A 22,569-nucleotide genomic window follows, 5' to 3' on the forward strand; every position below is an offset into this window, starting at 1 on the left:
TCTCAACGTAGGAATTACTTGCGTCATTTTTATTAGTAGTACTTAGTTGAGTTTTCTATGCCGGATAACGCGCCTTGGATGTGTTCTGAGTGGCAAGCTCTAGAATACGCGTGACTACAGTACAATTCGGAAGAAATTTCTTCGACGAGAAATCCCCCCGGCCAGAACGAGAATTGAATCCGAAATCCCGGTTTGATAATGTGGGACGGTAACAACTCGGCCACGGGAGCATTTGTTACTTTGACAAAAAAAATGAATTTAAATGTTTTCCATCGATTTCAAAAAAGGGCTCTGCGTACTCTCAGAATGAACGATTCGTAACTTTTGTCTTTATGAGCCTTGACACAAAACATCAAACGCGTTTTTATCGAATCAATTTGTTTTTCAAACTGTCGTACACGGTATTTTCAGTTCTACTGAGTCAATTTATCAAAAATTTCATGTGAATAAATCTTTACACATCTCTCTATCGCATAAACCAATAAATAATCAAGTATATACTTGATTATATTACACATGAATAAAACATTCCCATATCCTCTCCATTGATTCTGATAAGCTCTTACTATAGGCAAATGGGGGTCTTCGTAGCCACATTGGTTTTGCGTTCACTTAGTAAGCGATCAATCGTGAGTTCCAAAATCAGGGCCCTCAATGACCGTTTTTGTGTTGTTACAAAATAACTACGTCCAAGCAACAATCATCCACGGTCGAAATAAGATCTATTCATCCATACATCTGCTCTGCTCTGCAAGAAACATCGGGCTGTTGATCTATTAATAACACAACAATGATCATATCAACTGTCTCCGCTGTCCGGTGGTCTAACTAAACAATGGAAGAACAGAAGGAATACTCTTACGCCTATGTGCTATTTATAGATACAACAAAAACATGTGACATGTACTCGGTTAAAACCCGGCTCTGTTACAGCTAAAATGTTAATGAGCCTAAATAAATAAACAAATTGGATAAAAAAATAGGCAAATGAGGAATAATTCTTAATACGCATCGACTCACCTTGACCGTCTCGAAAAAACATGTATGAACGAATAAGAAAATCAGGCCATAGAGTAGAGATAGACAAAGCAGTTAACTTTGATGCCCGGTGTAGATCAGTCGCGGTGCTGATGTGTAACAGGTCTCACTAGTTGTGTACACATGCACTCTAACGAATGAGCACGCTCCGAAACACAGATAAAATATTTTATTGTCAGCTTCGTTTTTGCACTTAGTTTGCACCGTGTTCAGCATCGAATTTTGCGCCGTATTTCAATACCTATTTTACACCGCACTTGAATCTGTTTTGCTGTCTCCGTTGAGTTATTTTTCTTCACATCAGCGCATATGGTTGGTATGGAGGTTTCTATGTTTTGCTTAAAACAAGCAAAGACAAAACGGGCGCTAGAATTTGATGTATGTGTATAAAATGAGGCGCGCATCACACAAGTAAGAAGCGATGTTTAGTATCTGAATTCTGCGCTGTGTTCATTCGGCGCACTCGTGTTTTTTTACACTTCGTACCAAGACAGTTTGACGCGCGTACCAAGACGTTTGTTATGAACGCGCGCTGATGAAAATTAAACTCAAGTGCAGCGCAGCGTATGTTTTCTGAAGACTGGTTTAGATAGGAAACTATATAAATATAACACATGAATTGAAAAAATGCAATAAATTGAAAATTCACAGCTTTACCGAGAATCAAATTTAGTTGTAATGATGAAATCCAAATCCTAATTATAAATTTAAAATTGAGCATACATTAACAAGATAAGCCACGCGTTACATTTGCTTTGCTAGTGAATGAGAATATTGCTATCGTTTTTTGTTTTTTCTAAGCGTTTTTATTATATTCTTCCGTTCCATCCAGCGCAATATACTTTCCTCATGTATTCAGTTCAGCTACACTTCGTAAGTTCCAGTTCATTCGCAATCAATTCGTATGGCGAACTACCGATCGTTCAATCTTTTTGGCAAACTAGTTTTTTGTACCGTTCGTGAATTGTATGCAAAGATGTTGTTTTCTTGCTCTTCCCCCACAGCGCAAACTGCGAGTAAAATCTAAGAAACATACCTACTTTATTCGGTAAATTATTTACTTGTTTACTTGTCTATCTTAACTATTTGTGTTTTAATTGAAAAAAAAAAGTTAAATAAATGTTCTATCAAATAGTAAGTAGTATGAAATGTATCGTAACAACGATTTTGCGTAATATGCATTTGAAATCCCTTAATTTTTTCGTTACATTTTTCGTAGAGTGACCCCCATATAACAATACGGCTAAAAAGTTCATAAGGTTGACGTCTAGATGGCGCCTCTTGCAAAAATCTACTTGACTATCACAAAGCACCATCTTTCAATGAATACGTGTCAAAATTTGACAGCAATCGGTCGATTGGTTCGATTGGTTCCAGAGATGTCAACCAAATTTTTGAAAAAGCTGAAAAATTTTGAACAAAAAAAACCGTGAAAAGCTGAAAAATTAAAAAAAACTGGAAAAGCTCGAAGACTTGATTTTTTAAAATGTTTCCTCAATTTTGTTTATATTTGCAATAAAAATTTGGATATACAGCGACAACGTCAGTATGTCGCATACTCTGATACGAACCGGCCCATGAGACTGAAAGTCTCAAAAATAAAGAATTAACTTACAATTGGTACTTATTGGTACTTAATTAACTTACAATTGGTACTTTATTGGAATTAACTTACAATTGGTACAATTGGTACTTGGTACTTAGAATTAACTTACAATTGGTACTTAAAAATAAAGAATTAACTTACAATTTGGTACTTGGAATTAACTTACAATTGGTACTTAGTACTTAACTTACAATTGGTACTTAAATACGCAGACCCGAAAAATATGTTTGATTTGAAAGCTTTTTGGAATTTGTTGCGATAAAAGTATTTATCATGTCAAGAAGTCCACCAATAAATTGGACTTCTTAAACTATTTGTTACTTCAGCTTATGTTTCCAGAACGCAGTTTCTTTGTGTTTGGTGTCCCGCGTTAGACCTTTGACCATCTGGTCACTTTATTTTTGGTAGAATTGATTTTGCTCACATGTTTTAATAGTAATTGTAACTAGCTGATTAGTATTACACCTCATGAAGAATCAACTGTAAATTAATGAGTTTAGCGTCTATTATTTTAATTTTGAATTGATAAAAATATGTTTCTTTACCATGCTTAAAAATGGGAACGAAAATGCTGCTCACAAGAAGTGAATATGTTATGCAATTTGATAAGCGATTCCGTGAGAACCACTGACGAAAAGAGCCTACAGTTGATTATTGAACGTGTAATATAAAACAGTTTTAAATTTAATTAAATAATACTTTCAAAATTTTCACATTGTTTCCATTTATACGTGTGATCAATTTCACCCCGGTGATCAAATTTCCTCCGGATGACAGTGCCCGTAATTAACTATACAATCCTTAAAACGATCAAACAATCAAACATTCATAGATGTGCTTGCTTTGTTCTCTACAACGAAGGAATATTTAGTTGATGAAGAAACTTTCCGAAGGATATTATGAATTTTATAAATTTTATCATAATTGTTGTCATGATTGTGATCAAGGTTCTTTTTGGTAATTATCTTCTGACTTTTCCATATTATTCATCGTAGAAAAAATTCCATTCTTCAATGTACCCCAAAGTTTTAAGAGAATTAGACTCCTATATTTCACCTGAATCAACTACAACTTTAAGAACGCTTTGCTAGTCGAAAATACTTCTTTCTTTCTGTGTTGAAGAATTCTAATAAAATCATCAACATTGCCAGCAGCTTCAGTAGCAATACATCACATCTTTGAATAAGACAAATAAATGTTTGGAAGGTCACTAACTTGTCTCTGCTGCAATTCCAAATGAAATCGTCCAAAAAATGCAGATTTTAAAAACATGTATTTTTGATTCCAATGAAATTTTGTATTCCGTTTGGGTTGGAGGAAATATGAGTTTTCCACAGCAATTGGGAATTTTTTGACTCAAGCGTAACTTTTGAAAAGGGCGTATCGATTGTAGTAGGAGAAACCTTTGATAATTTATATCTAAAAAACTATGAGTCGTTCCGAAATAGTGTCTTAGAAAGAGTTATAGCGTATTGATGTCTAAAAAAGGAAAAAATATACACTGAGAAAAAAAATTAGTACAGGTAATCTTCGATATAACGTACATTTCACTTTCAAAATTGTACGTTGTATCGAATTGTACGTTATATCGAAGCATAATAAAGTACTCACAAACGTAGTCTATAATACATTAATGTGTTGCTGTTTTAGTAAAGTTAATGAATAACTTCAATCAGAAGACGAAGCCAGCCTTTCTCACGATGTTTCCCTTCGAACTGTTGATTCAAGCTTGATTCATTTAGAATCCGGAATAACAAAACCAGCTGTATTTCGGGATTGATTGGAAGTACAAAACTTGTTTTAGCATCACAATACAGATAATTCATTGTTTGTCAGGTAAAAAAATATTATTTTTTTTTTTCTTTACACTTTGGAAATGTGTACGTTATATCGAGGTGAAATGTACGTTATATCGAGTGACGTTATATCGAGGGTACGTTATAACGAGGGTACGTTATATCGAAGTTTCCCTGTACTCTTTTTTTCATTTACAAAAAAACACATCGAATTTTTATGAATTTCCGAAACTTCGAATTTTTGTATGTTAACAATCATTTTTAGCCACAAATTATGATTTCTGATGTGATTTAAATCAAAAAGCTCATTATAAATCTCCTTCTAAATGTAGCCATTCTCGATATATTTTTAAAAATATTTTTAATTTATTGTCTTTTTTGTAGTGAATATTCCCTTTTAATATGTTTGTCGTGTTATACCGTCATGCTCATGACATTTTATGAATTTGCTTATAATTTCCAACAACTGTTCCAAATACATCATTATGGTAAAAATATATGTTTAGGAGTTACGTAGAAAAACATTTGAAGACATGTGGGTTAACACAAAACGTAGCGACATTAAAAAATCCCTTTTTAACCTAATACAATCTTTTAACATATTATTCGTGTTACACAATCAAAACACGAACAGTAGAATTGAAATCCCAACAACAAATACATCTTGTTGATTCAACCGGACGTTATGGGTACAAATATAATTAACTTGTTTACGTTATGCCTAGATTATACCTGAAGTCAGGTATCTCTAAGCTACCTCTGTATAGGTATATAAAGTCAGGTATCTTTAAGCTACCTTTGTACAGGTATATAAAGTCAGGTACCTTTAAGGTACCTCGATAATGTATATAAAGTTACTCATATTCAAACATCGTTCATCAGTCGAACAATCTTCCTTGTAGAGTGAATAACAGTATACCACAATGGACTACAACATTTTGTTTTCGTGTTGTAGACTGTTTCCAAAAAAACGGTAAGAAATGTTCATCTGAAAAACGTTTCTTAACCGTGTCAATGATTGAGAAACTTAAGTCAATGGGATGCAATATCCTTTTAGATACATCTTTCAAAATTTGCGGATCATGCCGTTTATCTGTATACTCTTCCAAACCAAAGCAGTGTAATTCTGAGGAGCAAATCACATGTATGTATGTATTTTACAGTATGTATTTTACAGTATGTATTTTACAGTATGTATTTTACAGTAGGAAATACTTTAGAAGAAGTACCATCAATAGTCGTTTCAGCATCTTCGCAAGATTCCCAAAACAGCAATATACCAGAGTATTCCCGAGCGTACAACATTTAGCTTTTCAACAAGAGAATCGCCGGTATTAACATTTCACCAATAATGACGGAAAGACTTGGACAGGCTAGTTACCCCGAATAAAAATTCAAAGATATTTCTAGAGGTATTAAAAGAAATCTATTTTGCTTTTCACATGAAGAAGACGAAGAGTCGAACTTTAAACAAAAAGGCAAAAGAATTTGATGAGATTATCAATCAGCTCAAAGAGAAATTTGACCACACAGAGACAACAAGATCAGAAAAAGTTTGAATTTTAACAGGTTTGCCTAAGTCTTGGTCCGTGCAAAAAATGGAAGAAGAATTTGGCGTTAATAAATATATGGCAATTCAAGCCAAAAAACTGACAAATGAAAAAGGTGTATTGTCGACACCGCATAGCAAATATGGACCAAATTTAAGTGAAGATGTTAAAAATCACGTTTCGAAATTTTAAAAATGACGACGATATCAGTCGATCATTACCTGGAGAAAGAGGCTATGTTTCTGTAGCCAAAGATGGGAAGCGTCAACACATCCAAAAAAGGTTATTAATAACATCATTACGGGAAACTTTCAACAGATATAAGGAACTTAATCCAAATTGCAAAATTGAATTTAGCTCTTTTGCATCAATGCGTCCGAAGCATTGTAAATTGCTGAGTAGTTTAGGAAATCATAACGTTTGTGTTTGTACATTCCATGAAAATGTAAATCTTATGCTTCATAGTCTCAAAAAATATTCCTTCAACATTGAATGCAAAGAATATATGGAAAAAAAACTATGTAACATATCAAATAGGTTAAAACACTGTTACCTTCGTGAATGTAAAAAGTGCCCAACAATAGACGAGTATGAAAATTGGTTTCTAGATGAGCTTCAGGAACGCAATTTAATTGAAATCACTTATGCACAATGGATTTCTACTGATCGATGCGACATAGAAACTCTTGTAAAACCGGTGGAAGAATTTGTATCGTATTTTTGCGAAAAAATAGAAAAATTACTTACTCATGATTACATTAAAACCACACAGTCCACATTTCTTAACAATATAAAAGCTAATTTGCAAGAAAATGAGGTTGTTGTGATTTGCGATTTTTCCGAAAATTATTCATTTGTGCTTCAAGATGAAGTTCAAAGTCATCACTGGAACATTGATCAAGCAACAATCCATCCATTCGCAAGCAACAATCCATCCAAAGGTTCTCTGGCAAATTTAAGCTTTGTAGTTATATCTGAAGTTTTAAGTCATGACACAATAGCTGTGCAAGTATTTATTTCTAAATTGGTAACATTTTTGAAACAACAAATGCAGGTAAAAAGAATAAAATTCATGTCGGATGGTGCTGCATTCCAGTATAAAAATAGGAAAAATTTTGCGAGTTTATGTCAGTTTAAATCGAAATACGATATTGACGCTGAATGGCATTTTTTTGCAACATCACACGGCAAAGGACCTTGTGATGCAATTAGTGGTACATTAAAACGGATGGCAACAAGAGCTAGTTTGGCTAGGCAGCATGAACATCCGATTACGAGTGCAAAAACGTTATTTGACTGGGCTAGCAAGCGATAAGAAGACTATCTTACAAAATTGTCATTTTCATATATGTCACGAGAAGAATATGATCAGGTATCATTCTTTTGTACCTGTATCCGATAATAGTATCCGAAGTAGTAGCAAAGTTGTACTCTAACGACAATACAGCAAGTTATCATAATGTGTATATTATTATTCTTATATCTTATATTTAAGAAAATAATGAAAAAATTAAATTATATACAACAAAATTGTTAGTTGATAAAAATAAATGTTAAAAATTCTAGTATTCTTATTAGTATCTCTTAAACTCCGATAAACATAGGAATTATTTGACCAAATTGTAGAGAATTAAATTTTTTCATTTTATAAATGTTGTGTTTCGTTGGCGCAACATGTATAACATGTTAAAAGTTTGTATTAAGATAAAAAAACATTTTTTAATATCGCTACGTTTTATATTAACCCCACATGTGTTCAAATGATTTTCAACGTAACTCCTAAACATATATTTAACCATGATGATGTATTTGGAAAAGTTGTTGGAAATTATAAGCAAATTCATAAAATTTCATAAACATGACGGTATAACACGACAAATATATTAAAAGGGAATATTTCCTATAAAAAAGATAATAAATTAGAAATATGTTTCAAAATATCTCGAGAATGGCTACATTTAGAAGGAGATTTTTAATGAGCTTTTTTTGTTTTAAATCACATCAGGAATCATAATTTGTGGCTAAAAATGATTGTTAACATACGAAAATTCGAAGTTTCGAAAATTCATAAAAATTCGATGATATAGAACATCGAATTTTTATGAATTTTTTTTGCTGTATTCGAGTTCGTCAAAAATAGTTTTACAATCTTGGACCCATTTTTTAAATTTTCTACATGACTTCTATTTTATATGAAAAAATTAAAAAAAAATTAAAAATATGTATTTTGGATGTTGCAAATTAAAGTTTTTTTTTGCAAATAAAAAAAGAGCACAATCTCAGTGTATATTTTTTTCATGTTTAGACATCAATACTCAATAACTATTTCGGTACGACTCATAGTTTTTGAGATATAAATTATCAAAGATTTCTCCTACTAAAATCGATACGCCCTTTTCAAAAGTTACGCTTGAGTCAAAAAAATCCCAATTGATGTGGAAAACTCATATTTCCTTCAACCCAAACGGAATACAAACTTTCATTCGAAACAAAAAAATACTCATGTTTTGTCATTTGTCGATTTCATTTGGAATTGCTCTCTGGATTATTTTAAGGCATGGGTTTTCAAATAAATTACTGGTAATTTTTTTTCTTGTGATGGGAAATTAGAACGAAATACGTAAAAAATTATAAGAATTCTCTCGATAGGATATCCAACAGCATAACGTTCACCGATATAACCACAAAATATTTTCAATTGTACTTCAAGAACCGCGTGAATATTGAAGTATTTATAAACTTCCACAGCGAAGCTTTCAATATCGATCCAAGCACTCGATTGCATGTTGGAGATGTTCATTGGAAAACAATTTATTGAAAAAAAATCTCTTTCAATGAACATTTATATTTACCTACTTAAAATACGGTACAAATTGACAACAATAAAAAAAAGGGCCGATAAAACAGTACTGTCCTGTTCAAAACGGTAAGTTTGGCCAGCCTAATCATAACTCAACTGGTATAAACCACCACAACTGTTTGCTATTATTCAGTCCCTTCGTCATGATTGAATAGTATCGATAGTATTCGCACTTTGATTACCATAACATCGCAATAACAGCTCATGGAAATTCTTCCGACGCAGTACCCAGCTTCCATTGTCTTTCTGCCATCGCACGTCGAACGCTCGCGGAGAAACCACCGTTCAGATCATACCCCAAGTGCACGCATCTGCGATGCTGCAAAATAGTTGCCGTTACTCAGACGCGAGCCGGGGCTCGAGGGCTCATGGCAGAGAACAAGTTTACAGCAGCCGGGATCTCTACCGCCCTACCTCCGCCCGGTGTACGCATAGAAACTGTTGCCATCTTGAAAATTTCATGTACGTGCACCAATGTGATTCCCTGCCGTCGCTTTGTTTTCGTCCGTTGCGCTTCTGCTAGCGAGAAGGTATTTAACATTGTTTTCGCCGTCGGACCGAACCTCTTCCCTTCGGTCGCTTAACGGGGAACCATTTCTTCTGCCATTCTGCCAATCGATTGGCAGATACGCGAATGCGCAGAGAAGAAAATCGAACCAAGCAACAAAAAAAAGTAAACATCGTCGATGCTGTATAAATTTGGAAAACAATAAAATAAAATTGTTTAAGGATTCATGAGGAGCATACAAAGTGCCCTCGGTAGCGGTTTCCAAATGTGTCCGGTTTTGGCTCGATCCGAAACCAGTTCTCCCTTTTTGTTCCCGGAGAAGGTCGTTAGGAAACTGGTCCAATTCAATCCGCGAAGCCTGGCACTGAGAACTGGCGAAGCGCGCGGACGCTACCGTAAAGCGGAAATCTTCATTCGCCATGTGTCTGCCGGGATCCCATTCAATCGGCATCATTTCGATTCGAACCGAATTCAATTCAATGCAAAATGTGACTACTATATGCTTTCCGCGAATCGTCAACCCTTGTCGCCCCCCCCCCCCCCCCCCGGGGCACATACTGCTAACGCCCATCGCCATCACAAACCCCGGCCATATCTCCTTTTGTGGATGACACAAAAGCGTTTATATTCGAATGCGAAAAAAAGAGATGCGCCCACGGGGAGGATGAGCAGAGGAACGAACTGGCCCGTGGGAGAATCCACGGGGGAAAGATTCATCTCTTTGGGGCTGTTGAAAACAAAACGTTTTCATCGCGCACTCGTGCTGGTAACGATTCTCACTCGGCACGTCTGCTTCCGTTCGGTGGGGATGCTACGCGAACGCGGATGTTGCCAGAATTCTCGAACAAATCTCCATTAGGTGGTCTAGCCAATTTTAACCAATAGAGACGACAGGGTAAAACACAAGACTTAATTTTATTTAATTGTAAGTTTAATTTGTTTTAAAAATGATGTGTACTCAATCGAATTCCGTTTCATTCTTGTTAGTCAGTAGACCCAGTCCGTTATCTGTTGTAAATAAAAATGTTGAAAAATTAATTGTCTTTTTTTCTAGGATGGCACTAACGTTCCTAGAGGACCTCCACCGTTTCAACGTAGTATTACTTGCGTCATTATAATACGCCTTAAACATATTCTGAGTGGCAAACTCTATAATACCTCCCAACCATAGCTTTGGGCCCAACAATAGGTTATGACCCTAAGGGCGAAATAAAAAAACTTAAAAAATAGTTGCTAATTGAAATGATTTGGTTAAGAATTTTCTGCTTTGTAATATGTTTCCTTGTACCAATGGTAACTAAGTAAATGAAAATAAAGCTTTACTTTTACCAAAATCTTGAGTAGTCACGTCCTCACCATAAAGAACCTCGAAGGCATTCATCCCAATCAATCTGGCAACACCCTCGCCAGCAGCCCACTGTACAAAGCTTCAAACGATGAAAACACACATTTTGTCTTCATCTTGGATCCTCACAATGCCCTCCCCGTCAGCGCACGATTACATCCTTTTCGAAACCTGAAGGTTGTTTATGAGGTGGACTACTGTGGAACGTGGCGGTGGGTTCTGTGCTAAGCTGAAATATCTTCACAGTTCCCCGGTATTGTTGGCACGATATCTACCGAGTGGTTGGTCGTTCGTTAGTTTGTTCGTTCGTTCCAGCTTTCCACTGAATCACCTTCCAAAGTTGTCTGGGAGGGCAGCGAAATTTCCACCCCGCACAAGTCCAGATAATACGTGAGCTTTTCGAGTTTTGCCCTTTTTTCTCCAGAGATGGCTCAAATGAGCGTATATGTGTGTGCACGTCCGCCTTCCATGCATGATTTCATTGTTTGCAAAAACGCTGTTCACCGGTTTACAATGGAACTGACATTTCCATGAAAACGAAACTCAATCCAGCAGCAGCAGCGATGAAATGTTTGTGATGCATCCAATGCATGAATATACATCAGCTGATGGGTGGGGGTTCCATACTTTGAGAACTCCATGTCGAGTCCCTTTGTCTGGTGGGGGTCCATCAGAGAGATCCAATCTAACGGTAGACGACACATCATGTTTGGCAAGGAAGAGATTTGTTCGGTTCGGAGAATTCTGATGCGCTATTAATTGGCGTGTGTGACTTTACAACTCAACTAACGAACGGTGTGGTGAACGAGTAGAAACTTTTAGATACGTTGGTCATAACGGCTTTTCAGTAGCTTATAATGCAGAAGCAGTGGAGTATCGTTACATGATTTTCAATAAATTTTACCTTACTTCCAGACACTTCTCCTCGCGTCGATGTGCCCGTTGCGGATCAGGCATCAGTGCATCCGAGCTGGTGATGCGTGCCAAAGATTTGATTTTCCACGTGAACTGCTTTTCGTGTGCGATATGTGGCCAAGTGCTGCGGGGAGGCGATACGGCTGGGATTCGCGACGGGCGAGTCTTCTGCGGCGAACATTATGACACCGACGTGCTCAGGTAAACTTGCTGTAAAATTTTTAATTACCAGAATTCAACCCTCCCAAAGAGCAAACAACAAGATATAATGTTAGTTCCCAAATTCTTCTCTGATCGTGCAATTATCGTTCTTCAAATCTCGCTAACACAACACACCGCACTTACCATTTCCTAACCACACCAACCAGTGAACCAGAAACAATTTCACCACAGTTTTACCCCGGCGGCGGCGGACACCAACCGGTGCAGGCACAGCAGCAGCAACAGTCCCACAAAGGACGACCCCGAAAGCGAAAACCTACGCCGCAACTGTTAGACCCCCAACACCATCAGCAGCAGCAGCAACAGCAGTCACTTCAAAATCAACCACCCTCGCAGCCTGACTCGCTGGATGCTGGTACGCCATTGCGATTAGGTGAGTTAACTTTCGCAGCTTGACTCAACTGACAGGAGTCTTCAACGGGTTAGGGTTGTTCAACCATGTCAAAAATTGTTGGAAACAATGCGTTTTGGGATTGTCTGATATAGCTATGTAGGCTAGTCATAACTGTCTGTTATCTGCATCAGATAGCCATAACCTCCATTAACTGAAACAACTTTTAGAAAGACTTATTTTGACGTAGGACTACGTCTGTCATTTCTGTACCGGGGTGTAAGTTCAAAGTTTCGAAAACGGGAGAGTGACGCTGGAGTGCAAGGTTTCGCACATTAATACCTCTTTACCGGCTGAATGGAGCGGTATAATAATCACTTCATCCCAAAGATAAAATGTCAACGAGTTATATGATTGTCACTTATTAGTCCAAAAAATCGTTTCAATAGCTTACAAATTGCTTTGAAAGCAAGCTATTGAAATCATCATTGCTCATTGATGATGATTGGTGATCGCAATGTGCTCCCGAACACGGACGCAAAATCTAGGCACCTTGAGGAACCGTCATAGCGAATACATGCAAGCTGTGACTTCTTTTGCTCGCTTGCATTAGTGTTTAGGAAACCATAGCGGACACATGCAAGGCGTGAGTACTTTTACTCGCATCAGTTTCTGTTCTGCTTTCGCATGGAACAGTAATGAAAAATTGTTTGCGTGTGAAGCGAAGGAATATTCACATTTACGCATTCGACTTGGTGTTCCCGTGATGCAATCCAATTGACAAATTTACTCACGTACATTAGAGTTCAGAACCACAAAAGTGATGATGTTTGTTTATTCTACGCACTGAAAAGCAAGATTCGGTCGTGATTATTCATTTTATTTCTATTTAGATTCATTTCAACCATTGAATGTCTTCAGTATATGGTAAGAAAGTTGGGGCTTTGTATATTTACGATGATTTCAACACGCGATTGGACCAAAATCGTTGATAATCTTCGAAAATTTTGAGTTTGATAATGCATACAGGTTATGAATACTGTGGATAATGGTGATGAAATCGATATCATATTAAGTTGGATTATATCATTGATAATGTAAGAGCCAACACAAGAAGGATTTGCAGTATTTTTAACGCAATACATGCTACTCATCGTTTATCTAGTTGAAAAAAATAAGTTACAACACTTATACCAAGCCATTTTAAAAAATATACATACCACATTATAAAATGGCGATTTTCTAACCTTTTTAGTGTAGAAATAATACGTGAAACCGGAACATTTGAAAATAAGTTCTGAACGAATTTGAACGACCGAAAAAACAAAACATCATCATTTCACTCGCTGCGCCATCTGGTTGTAAATCTAACGTAAATTTGCCAATAGAATCAGTTTCTGTTCTTCTACTTTCGCATGGAACAATCATGAAAAATTGACACTTCACGATAAAAACGAAATGAATTTTATGCAAGGTTATATAGACTTTATTTCGATTTCACCGTGAAGTGACGCCCTCAGTTTCTATTCTGCGCATGGAGTGATCATGAAAAATCTCGTGTCATTCTCACGAAAACAAAAATGAATCATGTATCAAACATCTTCAGTTGCTTTTACAAGGGCACTCAAATTCCATCGGTTCGTTTCGGGACCACCAACAAGTTCGAAAGAGTTGAATTTTATGTTACCTGATTACATAATATGATATGATTACCTTAGCCAACGATAGTCCTACGTTAACCTTGTAGTTATATCACAGATATAACCCACTTCCGGTTTTTTTTTGTCATAGAAACTAAGTATATATTAATGGGCCAATTCTAACTATTTAGAGCAGGGTTTATCAAAGTGGTCGATATCGACCCCCTGGGGTTAATTTCGGTTTCAAAGGGGTCGACATAAACGGAAATTGATTTTGGGGGTTGACGAGGTGTGTAGATCGACCCCTTTTAACACTAGGTTCACGCGACACATTTTAGATAATCGACATATAATACTAAAGCCAATGAGCTATTTGCTTTTTTTTTGAAAAAATATTACAATTGCGAAAAAATTGTATTCTAGTTGCATATATCTAGTCTAGTTGCATGGGAATATTGAACGAACACTGAAAACAAGTTTTTTGGATCATAATTCAAAAACGAAAAAAGACACATCTTTGATTCCTGGATTTGTTATGTAAAAGCTTTCAGATCAGCTTTCAAGAAAAAATAAAAATATAAAGCGCCTTCTATCTTTAACCGAGAATACTATGAACACAACACACTAACTAACACAATCAATAGAGGAACTGGTACAAATTCGGTACCCCGTGGGTAATTTGGTACCCACCCGAATCTCCGGCGGTAATGCGCGCACTCTGGTGGTGAATAAAAAAAATGTTCTGGTAATGTAGTAACAAACGTCAGATGCCAAAAACCCAAAATATCTGTGTTTTAAACAAAAAATCAAGTTTTGTTGTTTTTGAAATCTCGAAAATTGTTCATGTGCGTCTTTTGAAAAATCATTAAAAATCGAATAGTGAGCCGATTTTGAATATTAAAGCTGATTTGGATCAAGAAATTGATGTTTTTCAACGAATTGAGTAAGTGTATAGAGATTTTAATCACAAATTTCATAGATTTCATTCCAAAGTGAAAATTCGGTATGTGGGTAATTTGGCACCCCAATGATTCATATGTAAAAATTGGACCCATTCCGCCTGCACCGATTGCAAGACTGATTACTACGCTTGCGACTTTTGTAAAGGCTTTTGATTCGTTTTACTTTTTTAGTTAGAAATAAATCGAGATGAAATTTGTTCACTTATTCTTGAAAAAACCGTTTTTTCGTTCCTCTTTGTTTTGTAAAATTGCATGCTTTTTCGTCAAAGTTGAGTACGAAAGATAGTGTACAGGCAAAAAAAGATAGTGTACACGCATAAAAAAGATGGGTGGGTAATGTCGGGGACATAACCGGAGTGACGTAGGACTATACAAAGGGGACAGCTTTTGTTAAATATATATTTTAAATATATTGTTTTATTTTCTTCTCCTACCTATCTACCTGAAAAATGGATTAGTTTACTGTTTACTCTTTATGAACATGTTGTGGTTCTGAAAAGAACCTTCGGTGTTGTGTTATTTTTATCACTCGATATTCCCATCTTGTTCGGTTAAACCTTACTGTTTAGCTATTGCGTTTGCCACTCGCCACAGCTTTCACAGTTGGAAAATTTCTTCCCATCCAGCTTGTGACATGTTGTTCAGTAAATTACATTTAATGCGACGTGCAGGAGAAACACTTTGCCACTCACTGAAAATAATTATTGCCTTGATGAGCGCCGAACCGAAGCTGCTCTGTTCTTGATGCGGGTTTTCTGATTGTCGTGAGCAGCTTTGCAAGCCAACTCGAGCACTCCGACGGCCGAAACTCTATAACCGCTGTTAGGTATACTGGTGCTCCGGCACCAATCCGTTACCCTTGCGGAGCAATCAGTGAATGCGACCAACAGGGAACTGGAGACCTGCACGGTTCGAGTGAGACTTTGCCTTTCCCTTAACTTGTCCTCCTTTGTTACGTCCACGATGCCGATGCCGTACAACCACACGGGTTTACGGTTTGAAAGAAAATAAGATATTTTTTTGGGGTCCGCGTGTTTTATACTCTTGCGGTACACACTCACAGGATAGAGACAAATCAGCAGACTCAGCCAGAGGGGCGAGTCCAACGAGACGAACGAATGAGCGTTAAAAGGGAGCGATGGCAAAAAATACATTCATTACGATTTGTTCGCTCGTTGGATTCACATGCAGGCTAAAAAGGGATCACAAAATTATCTTCAATCAAAAGAGTTTATTGTTTTGTTATCACTCGATATCCCCATCTTGTTCGGCTAAACCTTCCTGTTTAGCGATTTGTTGCCACTCGCCACAGCTTTCACAGTTGGAAAATTCCAACAAGATGTCCCATCCAGCTTTGTGACATGTTGTACAGTAAATTACATTCAATGCGACGTGCCGAAGCACCACTCAGTGTCGCATTGGAGGCGATTTTAACCTGTAATTGAACTTTTGCGATGACAGTGGACAGTGTCGACTTTCAACTTTCAATCTGGAAACAATTTAAGAATTGGTGAAAATTTAATAATCAGGAAAGTCCCCAACTATCAATAAGCTCAGAACAACTGCCAAATTCACATACTCATCAGATCCTGGCAAACAAATTATGAAAAAATCAATTTGTGTTTTATTATTATTTTGGATAATGTTTTAGAAAGCATTGAACTGTATTTCCTAAACTCTTTTTTGGAAGGTTTAATGGCCCTGAAAAGCGCCTTGTGTTATGGAATGGTTCCAATTTAGAAAACTTAGTACTCGTGGTTTTGAAAAAAACCATTTCGAACGCCCTCGATGCCGCCTTGTTCTGGATTTGCCACCAAAGCAGTTTGTATAAAGAACAAACTTTTTTCTACTGCTACCTGATGCCGTTTGCGATTGCGTTTGCCACTCGCCACTCGCTGCAACTGCCTGTTGTCTTGATGTCCACCGAACCGAATGTGTTCTGTTCTGAATGCGGGTTTTCTTATCGTCGCGAGCTGCTTTACCAGCCAACTCGATCACTTCGGCGACCGAAACTATGTAACGCCGGCTAGGTGGACTGGTGCACTGGTACTAACGCGCTCGGCCTAGCGGGGAACTCCAGATCAACACGGTTCGAGCGGGATTTTGCCTTTCCCTTCACTTTTCCTCCTTTACCATGTTCAGACATGGCTGCTTGGGTTGGTTTGTTGATGTGTTGTGATGCGAACCGATGTGGTGTACGGTTTGAATGAGAATGATCGTTACGGCAGCGGAGCGGGGATTTTTAAGCCAACTGGCTGGCTCGAGAATTACGCATGTGTGAGACTGCGACCAATGTTTCGTTCATTTTTTTCTTTTTCCTTTCCAATCGTGCTTCATTCTATTTCGCTGCTGATCTGGTTGCCCGTTTTGATCGGTACGATTTGAGGAGCACAAAATGGACCAATCAAAAATGGGCACATAGAGCATTTTGACAATGCTTGATATTTCACAATTATTCAATTATTTATCTCAAGAAAAATGAAATGTTATTCGTTATGATAGATGTGTAGATATATTTCCTATCAATTGATGCAAAAACCTTTGCGATCTATTGAGAAATGCTCGAGTTATAAGCGGTCCAAATCTTGCATTTTTTCCTACTTGTTCAGTGCCTAGATTTCCATTTCACCCCCTATATCTTCCGGTTAGACGTAGTCCTACGTCAAAATATCTCAGGAAACTTCAGATGGGTCGCGACGAGGGAAAAATGTTACTTAATTTATTATAGACCAACAGATTTCCTCTCCAGCTGGACGAGTCTACATTACTCAGCTTTTTTTTTTTGCATTATATATTTAATTTTATCACTTTAATTTTTGATTTACAATTAGTTTACAAAGTAAGAGATTCCACATGGTGGAATCTTTAGTCCAATTACCCAGCAATGGAGCTCTGTTGTTAGGGTATGTTCGATACATTAAGGGTGAAAATATGTGCCAAGAAATTAGTTTTGCTACATTTATGAAGACTGATACCAGAGGAGAATCCGTCTTTCAGGCCATGGAACGGTACAATTACCGACAAAGCTATTCCATGGAAGAACATTGTGACTGATGGTGCACCATCTATGGTCGGTCGCCATCGTGGTTTTACAGCTCACTCAAAGTTCCAACTGCGAGTGGTACTGGTCATTAACTGCTTGATTCACAGACAACATTCAGTAGCAAAAATTCTGAGACCTAAATCGCATAAGTCTTTACAATATGTTATAAGTGCTATTAATAAGCTTCGAAGCAATTCTTTGAACTCTCGATTATTTGCTCAGCCATATGAGAAATCTTTACTCGGTTATATCTACACGCTGGAGTTCGCTAACCACCAAGAGATTCTTGCTTAGCAAGAATTTCAGCTTTTTAAAATTTATGTTCCAGCTGCAGAGTGAAGATCTCAACTTGATTGAAACAGTATCAATAATATCGGTCTTTCTGACAAAACAAAATTTAAGCAGAAAAGAATATTCACATTTTCCACATTTTATAGTGTGTAAGTGATTTGTATGAATGATTATTAATTACACTTGATATTTACTAAAATAAATGTCTATTTATTTTGTTGAATATGATGAGAGAATATTTTTTCTGGTATGTCACATTACTTCCTTTTTTCGGAAGAATGTCGCGAATGTGAATGGAACCTTTTGCCTTGCGTGGTACGGACGTTTTGAAATTGATAGTTATTCAGTAAAAAAAACGAAAGATAGCATTTTCAAAGATATTAGGCTATAGGGGTCTGAGGTATGACATTCATTCTGGAAAAGGGGTCTCTTGCCCTAAATAGTTTGAAAACCCCTGATTTAGAGTATTGACTTGACTTACCCATCGTTATATTTTTTTATTCAACAAAGCTCGTGTTAAAGCATCTTAAATCTAACTTCCTAAATAGTTGCTATCATTATTATGTATTCTGTTTTGAACAGCTTCATAAACATGAAATATTTTTGAAAAAAACTAAAAGATAATTTTAAATCTTTTCAATTTTTCCATCTCAATTCGACGGTTGTGTTGAATTTAAATTGAAAGACCCAAGCGCCGCTTTTTGTCTTCTAGCGTTTTCATTTATTTAGAATTGTAGACAATTTTCATGATCCTGAAAATTGAATCAGCATCGAGACTGAATAATACAACCTCGAGTAATCGGTTACATATTACTAACATAGTCGTAAGACAAAAATTGTCAAAATATCGAACTCCCGGCCCCGTCGGGCTAACGCCATATGTGTCTTAATAAAATATTATATATATTTTGGAGAAAAAGACTGAATAACATGGATGCATAATTTTCAAATTCTTTCTGCCTCTGAAGATTTTTTCAAACGGTATGATTGGAATCAACTAAAACACAATTGTCACAACTTACAGAATTTATATTATACGCTTGTGATTTTCCAAAATATGGAATTGAGAAAATGACTTCTGCATTCGCTCAAAGCATTTATCATGGCATCCATGCCACTCTAATAGTAGAATCCTAGTCGCATCAATCGCTTCTGCTGCCATCGAATCGCCAAGAGGTCCAAAAAGAGACACCATAAAAAACTAAGTTATGTGCAAATAGACTGAAGACATGCAAAAAATTGTTGAACAGGTTTTATTGATTCGTGAAATTCATAGCATGCCAAATATTTACGCTGCAATAGATCGAATCGCCAAGAGGTCCAAAAAGAGACACCATAAAAAACTAATGTCTGCTTCATTTAATATTGGAACACAAACAATTGCGTGTAGTTCAGTCATTTATTAACGAATTCATAATTTGTTTTTCATACAAATGTAGCATTTTCTTTACTCTTTCATAAAAAAAAATTAAAAAAATTATTCATTGCTGTTTCGAAGAAATTCTCGTACTTTTCCCGTAATACGGCACATTAGGCGGCGCACACCCTTTTCGACCACCGTTTTGGCGATTTGATTCCATCAGTTCTCCATTTGAGTCATGTTCCTAACAAGTTTTCCCTTTGCCTTAAGCCTCCGCTTCGTGATTGCCCAGTATTTCTCTATCGGCCGGAACTGGGGGCAGTTTGGGGGATTGAGGTCCTTCGGTATTACGCTGACCCCGTTCGTTGCGTACCATTCCATAACCGTTTTGCTGTAATGGCAGCTTGCGAGGTCCGGCCAAAACATTACTGGACGGTCGTGGGCACGAATAAACGGCAGAATCCGTTTCTGTAGGCACTCTTTTTTGTAGACTTCTGATGTCATTGTCTTGTCAGTGAGAAAGACTTTGGTTTTCTGTCCACAACTGCATATCCCCTGCCAAATCATGTACTTGCGGGCGAATTTATCCGCAAACACGAACTTAAATTTTGCAGGTACATCCCCCGAGCCGTCGGCAAATAAAATTTTTAACCTGGGATTTGCCCAAAGTCCGCCTTCACGTAGGTCTCATCGTCCATCAGAATACATCCGTCGAACTTGGTCAGCACTTGGTCGTACAGCTTTCGAGCACGAATTCTGGCCACATTGTTCTGCTTCAGCGTCCGATTTGGCTGTTTGCTGGCTCGGAATGACCTTATTCCTTCCCGGAGACTAATTCGTCGCACCGTACTGTGAGCGGCCTGGAACTTATTGGCCAAATCGCGGTCTGAAAGATTGGGATTCCTCTTGACGGCCTTGATGACTTTCCCACGCAGTTTCCGGTCGACAGTTCCACTCCGACGCTTCGAATGCGGCTTCCGAGCCGTCGTCAATGTTTCCTTGTACTGCTTGATAACACGCCATACGGTATTTCTGGGCATTTTAAGCTGTTTAGCTAGCTTAGATGCCGACAACAATGAATTTTCAAGAAAACTGTGCACAATTTTATCTCTCCGTTCGGCTTCCTTGGCGGTTGTCTACAAAATGCTATCGTTTGGTGTTATGACATAAATACATGGTGTAAGGTAATGAATTTCCCGACACGTGGGTGAAAAAAGTTTCCAAATCCGTCCACTAGGAGCGCCACAATGAGCAAAAGAATTTGTTCCAATATTAAATGAAGCAGACTTTAAGTTATGTGCAAATAGACTGAAGACATGCAAAAAATTGTTGAACAGGTTTTATTGATTCGTGAAATTCATAACATGCCAAATATTTACGCTGCAATAGACTCCTAAAAACTTCATAACATATTTTTCGGAACAGCGTACTTTGCGAAGAAGTGTAACATTGCCTAGGCATATTTAGGCAATATTTACACCCTAAAAATTTCCATATATTTTCAAGATCACGCACGCTTCTTTGATTTCAAATCGCTACAGAACTTCATTCAAACTCTACATCAACCATTCTACAGAATATGTTGATCATTGTTATCATCAGTTATTGAGTAGAAGTCGATTTTTGGTAGAATACAAAAATACTGTTTTCAGACAAAATCGACATCTTAATAAAAACGAATGAAAATAGCAAAAATTTAAAACGGGAGTGGGGCCAGTTGCAAATTATACGTAATTTAAATGAAAAAAAATCATATTTTCCGAGAAAGCTGTTCATTGATGGATTAAGGAAAAGGATAATATAAGGATATAAGGACGATCACAAACGAAGATCGATAACTTTTAGGAAGACATATATTTGGGACATGTAATCAAGGTCTAACCGAGCAAACACCTCTCTCACCGGTACATTGGGCTGCCTTCCTCTGGCCCGAAGAGAGTTCTCTAAATTCGATCTGGCAACAAGATACATCTCGCACGACCAAACAACGTGTTCGATGTCGTGTTAACCTTAGCCACAAGCACAGATATTGCTATTGGCAAGATTAAAACGAAAAAGTAGCGCGTCTAACGAACAGTGATTGGACATGAATCGAGAGAAGGTGCGAATAAAGTTCCGACTCAAGTCCAGACTTTTGAACCATGGTTTGAGGCTAACTTTAGGGATAATCGATTGAAGCCACCGGCCCAATTCATCTTCGTTCCACTTACGTTGCCAGTTAGCGATGGTATTTTTACGGACTAAAGAATAAAATTCATTGAAGGCGTTTTGACACTTATAAATGTCACCTTCAATCGCACCCACCTTTGCTAATGAGTCAGCCCTCTCATTACCCGGAATTGAGCAATGTGAAGGAACCCAGACACTGGTAATGACATAACAGCATCTGGTTAAGGCACTCAAAATTCTCATATTCTCTCAAGGATGTATGGCGAATGCTTTTCCTGCCTTACTGAACGGATAGCTAAGACTATCCGTTACAATGTAATAGTGTTCAACAGGTTATGAGGCAACGCTGTCCAGCGCCCAGTGAATTGCTGCCAATTCAGCAATATACACTGAGCAAGGATACTGAAGACTGTGTGGGGTGCTAAAAAATTCATTGAACACTCCAAATCCTGTGGACTCATTCATAGAGGACCCATCAGTGAAGTACATATCATCACAATTGATACGCCCATACTTTGCATTGAAGATCGTAGGAACGATCCCCGATCGATGATAATCTGGAATTCCATGGATTTTCTCCCTCATGAACAGATCAAAATGTACATAGGAATTGATGTAGTCAGGAAAACAAACGCGGTTGGGAATATACGAAGAAGGATCAACCTGCATGGAGATGAATTCATGTTATGAACTCATAAATCCAGAGTGGAAATTTAGCTCGATCAGTTGATCAAAATTTCCGATCACCACCGAAGAGATAGTAAATTGAAGCGATATTTTAGTGGGAGTACTCCTGCCAAAACCTGAAGACTCATGGTATGCGTTGAGGGCATACATCCCAACGCAATACGGGGACAAAGATATTGAATTCGCTCGAGTTTAATGAGGTGTGTTTTGGCAGCTGATTGAAAACAGACACTGTCATACTCCATT

The 22,569-nt window shown here is 37.3% G+C and overlaps 1 protein-coding gene across 1 annotated transcript in view; it reads left to right on the forward strand.

Annotated features, from left to right (window-relative positions):
- Positions 1-22,569, forward strand: part of LOC129778788 (LIM/homeobox protein Lhx9-like) — a 91,456-nt gene that overhangs the window by 42,641 nt on the left and 26,246 nt on the right. Inside the window, exons 4-5 of the mRNA XM_055785898.1 lie at positions 11,619-11,819; positions 11,987-12,213. Coding sequence (XP_055641873.1) covers positions 11,619-11,819; positions 11,987-12,213 — 428 coding nt within the window. The remainder of the gene's footprint in view (positions 1-11,618; positions 11,820-11,986; positions 12,214-22,569) is intronic.

The sequence above is a fragment of the Toxorhynchites rutilus genome, chromosome 3, assembly GCF_029784135.1.
Source record: "Toxorhynchites rutilus septentrionalis strain SRP chromosome 3, ASM2978413v1, whole genome shotgun sequence".
In the NCBI taxonomy this organism is placed as follows: Eukaryota; Metazoa; Arthropoda; class Insecta; order Diptera; family Culicidae; genus Toxorhynchites; species Toxorhynchites rutilus.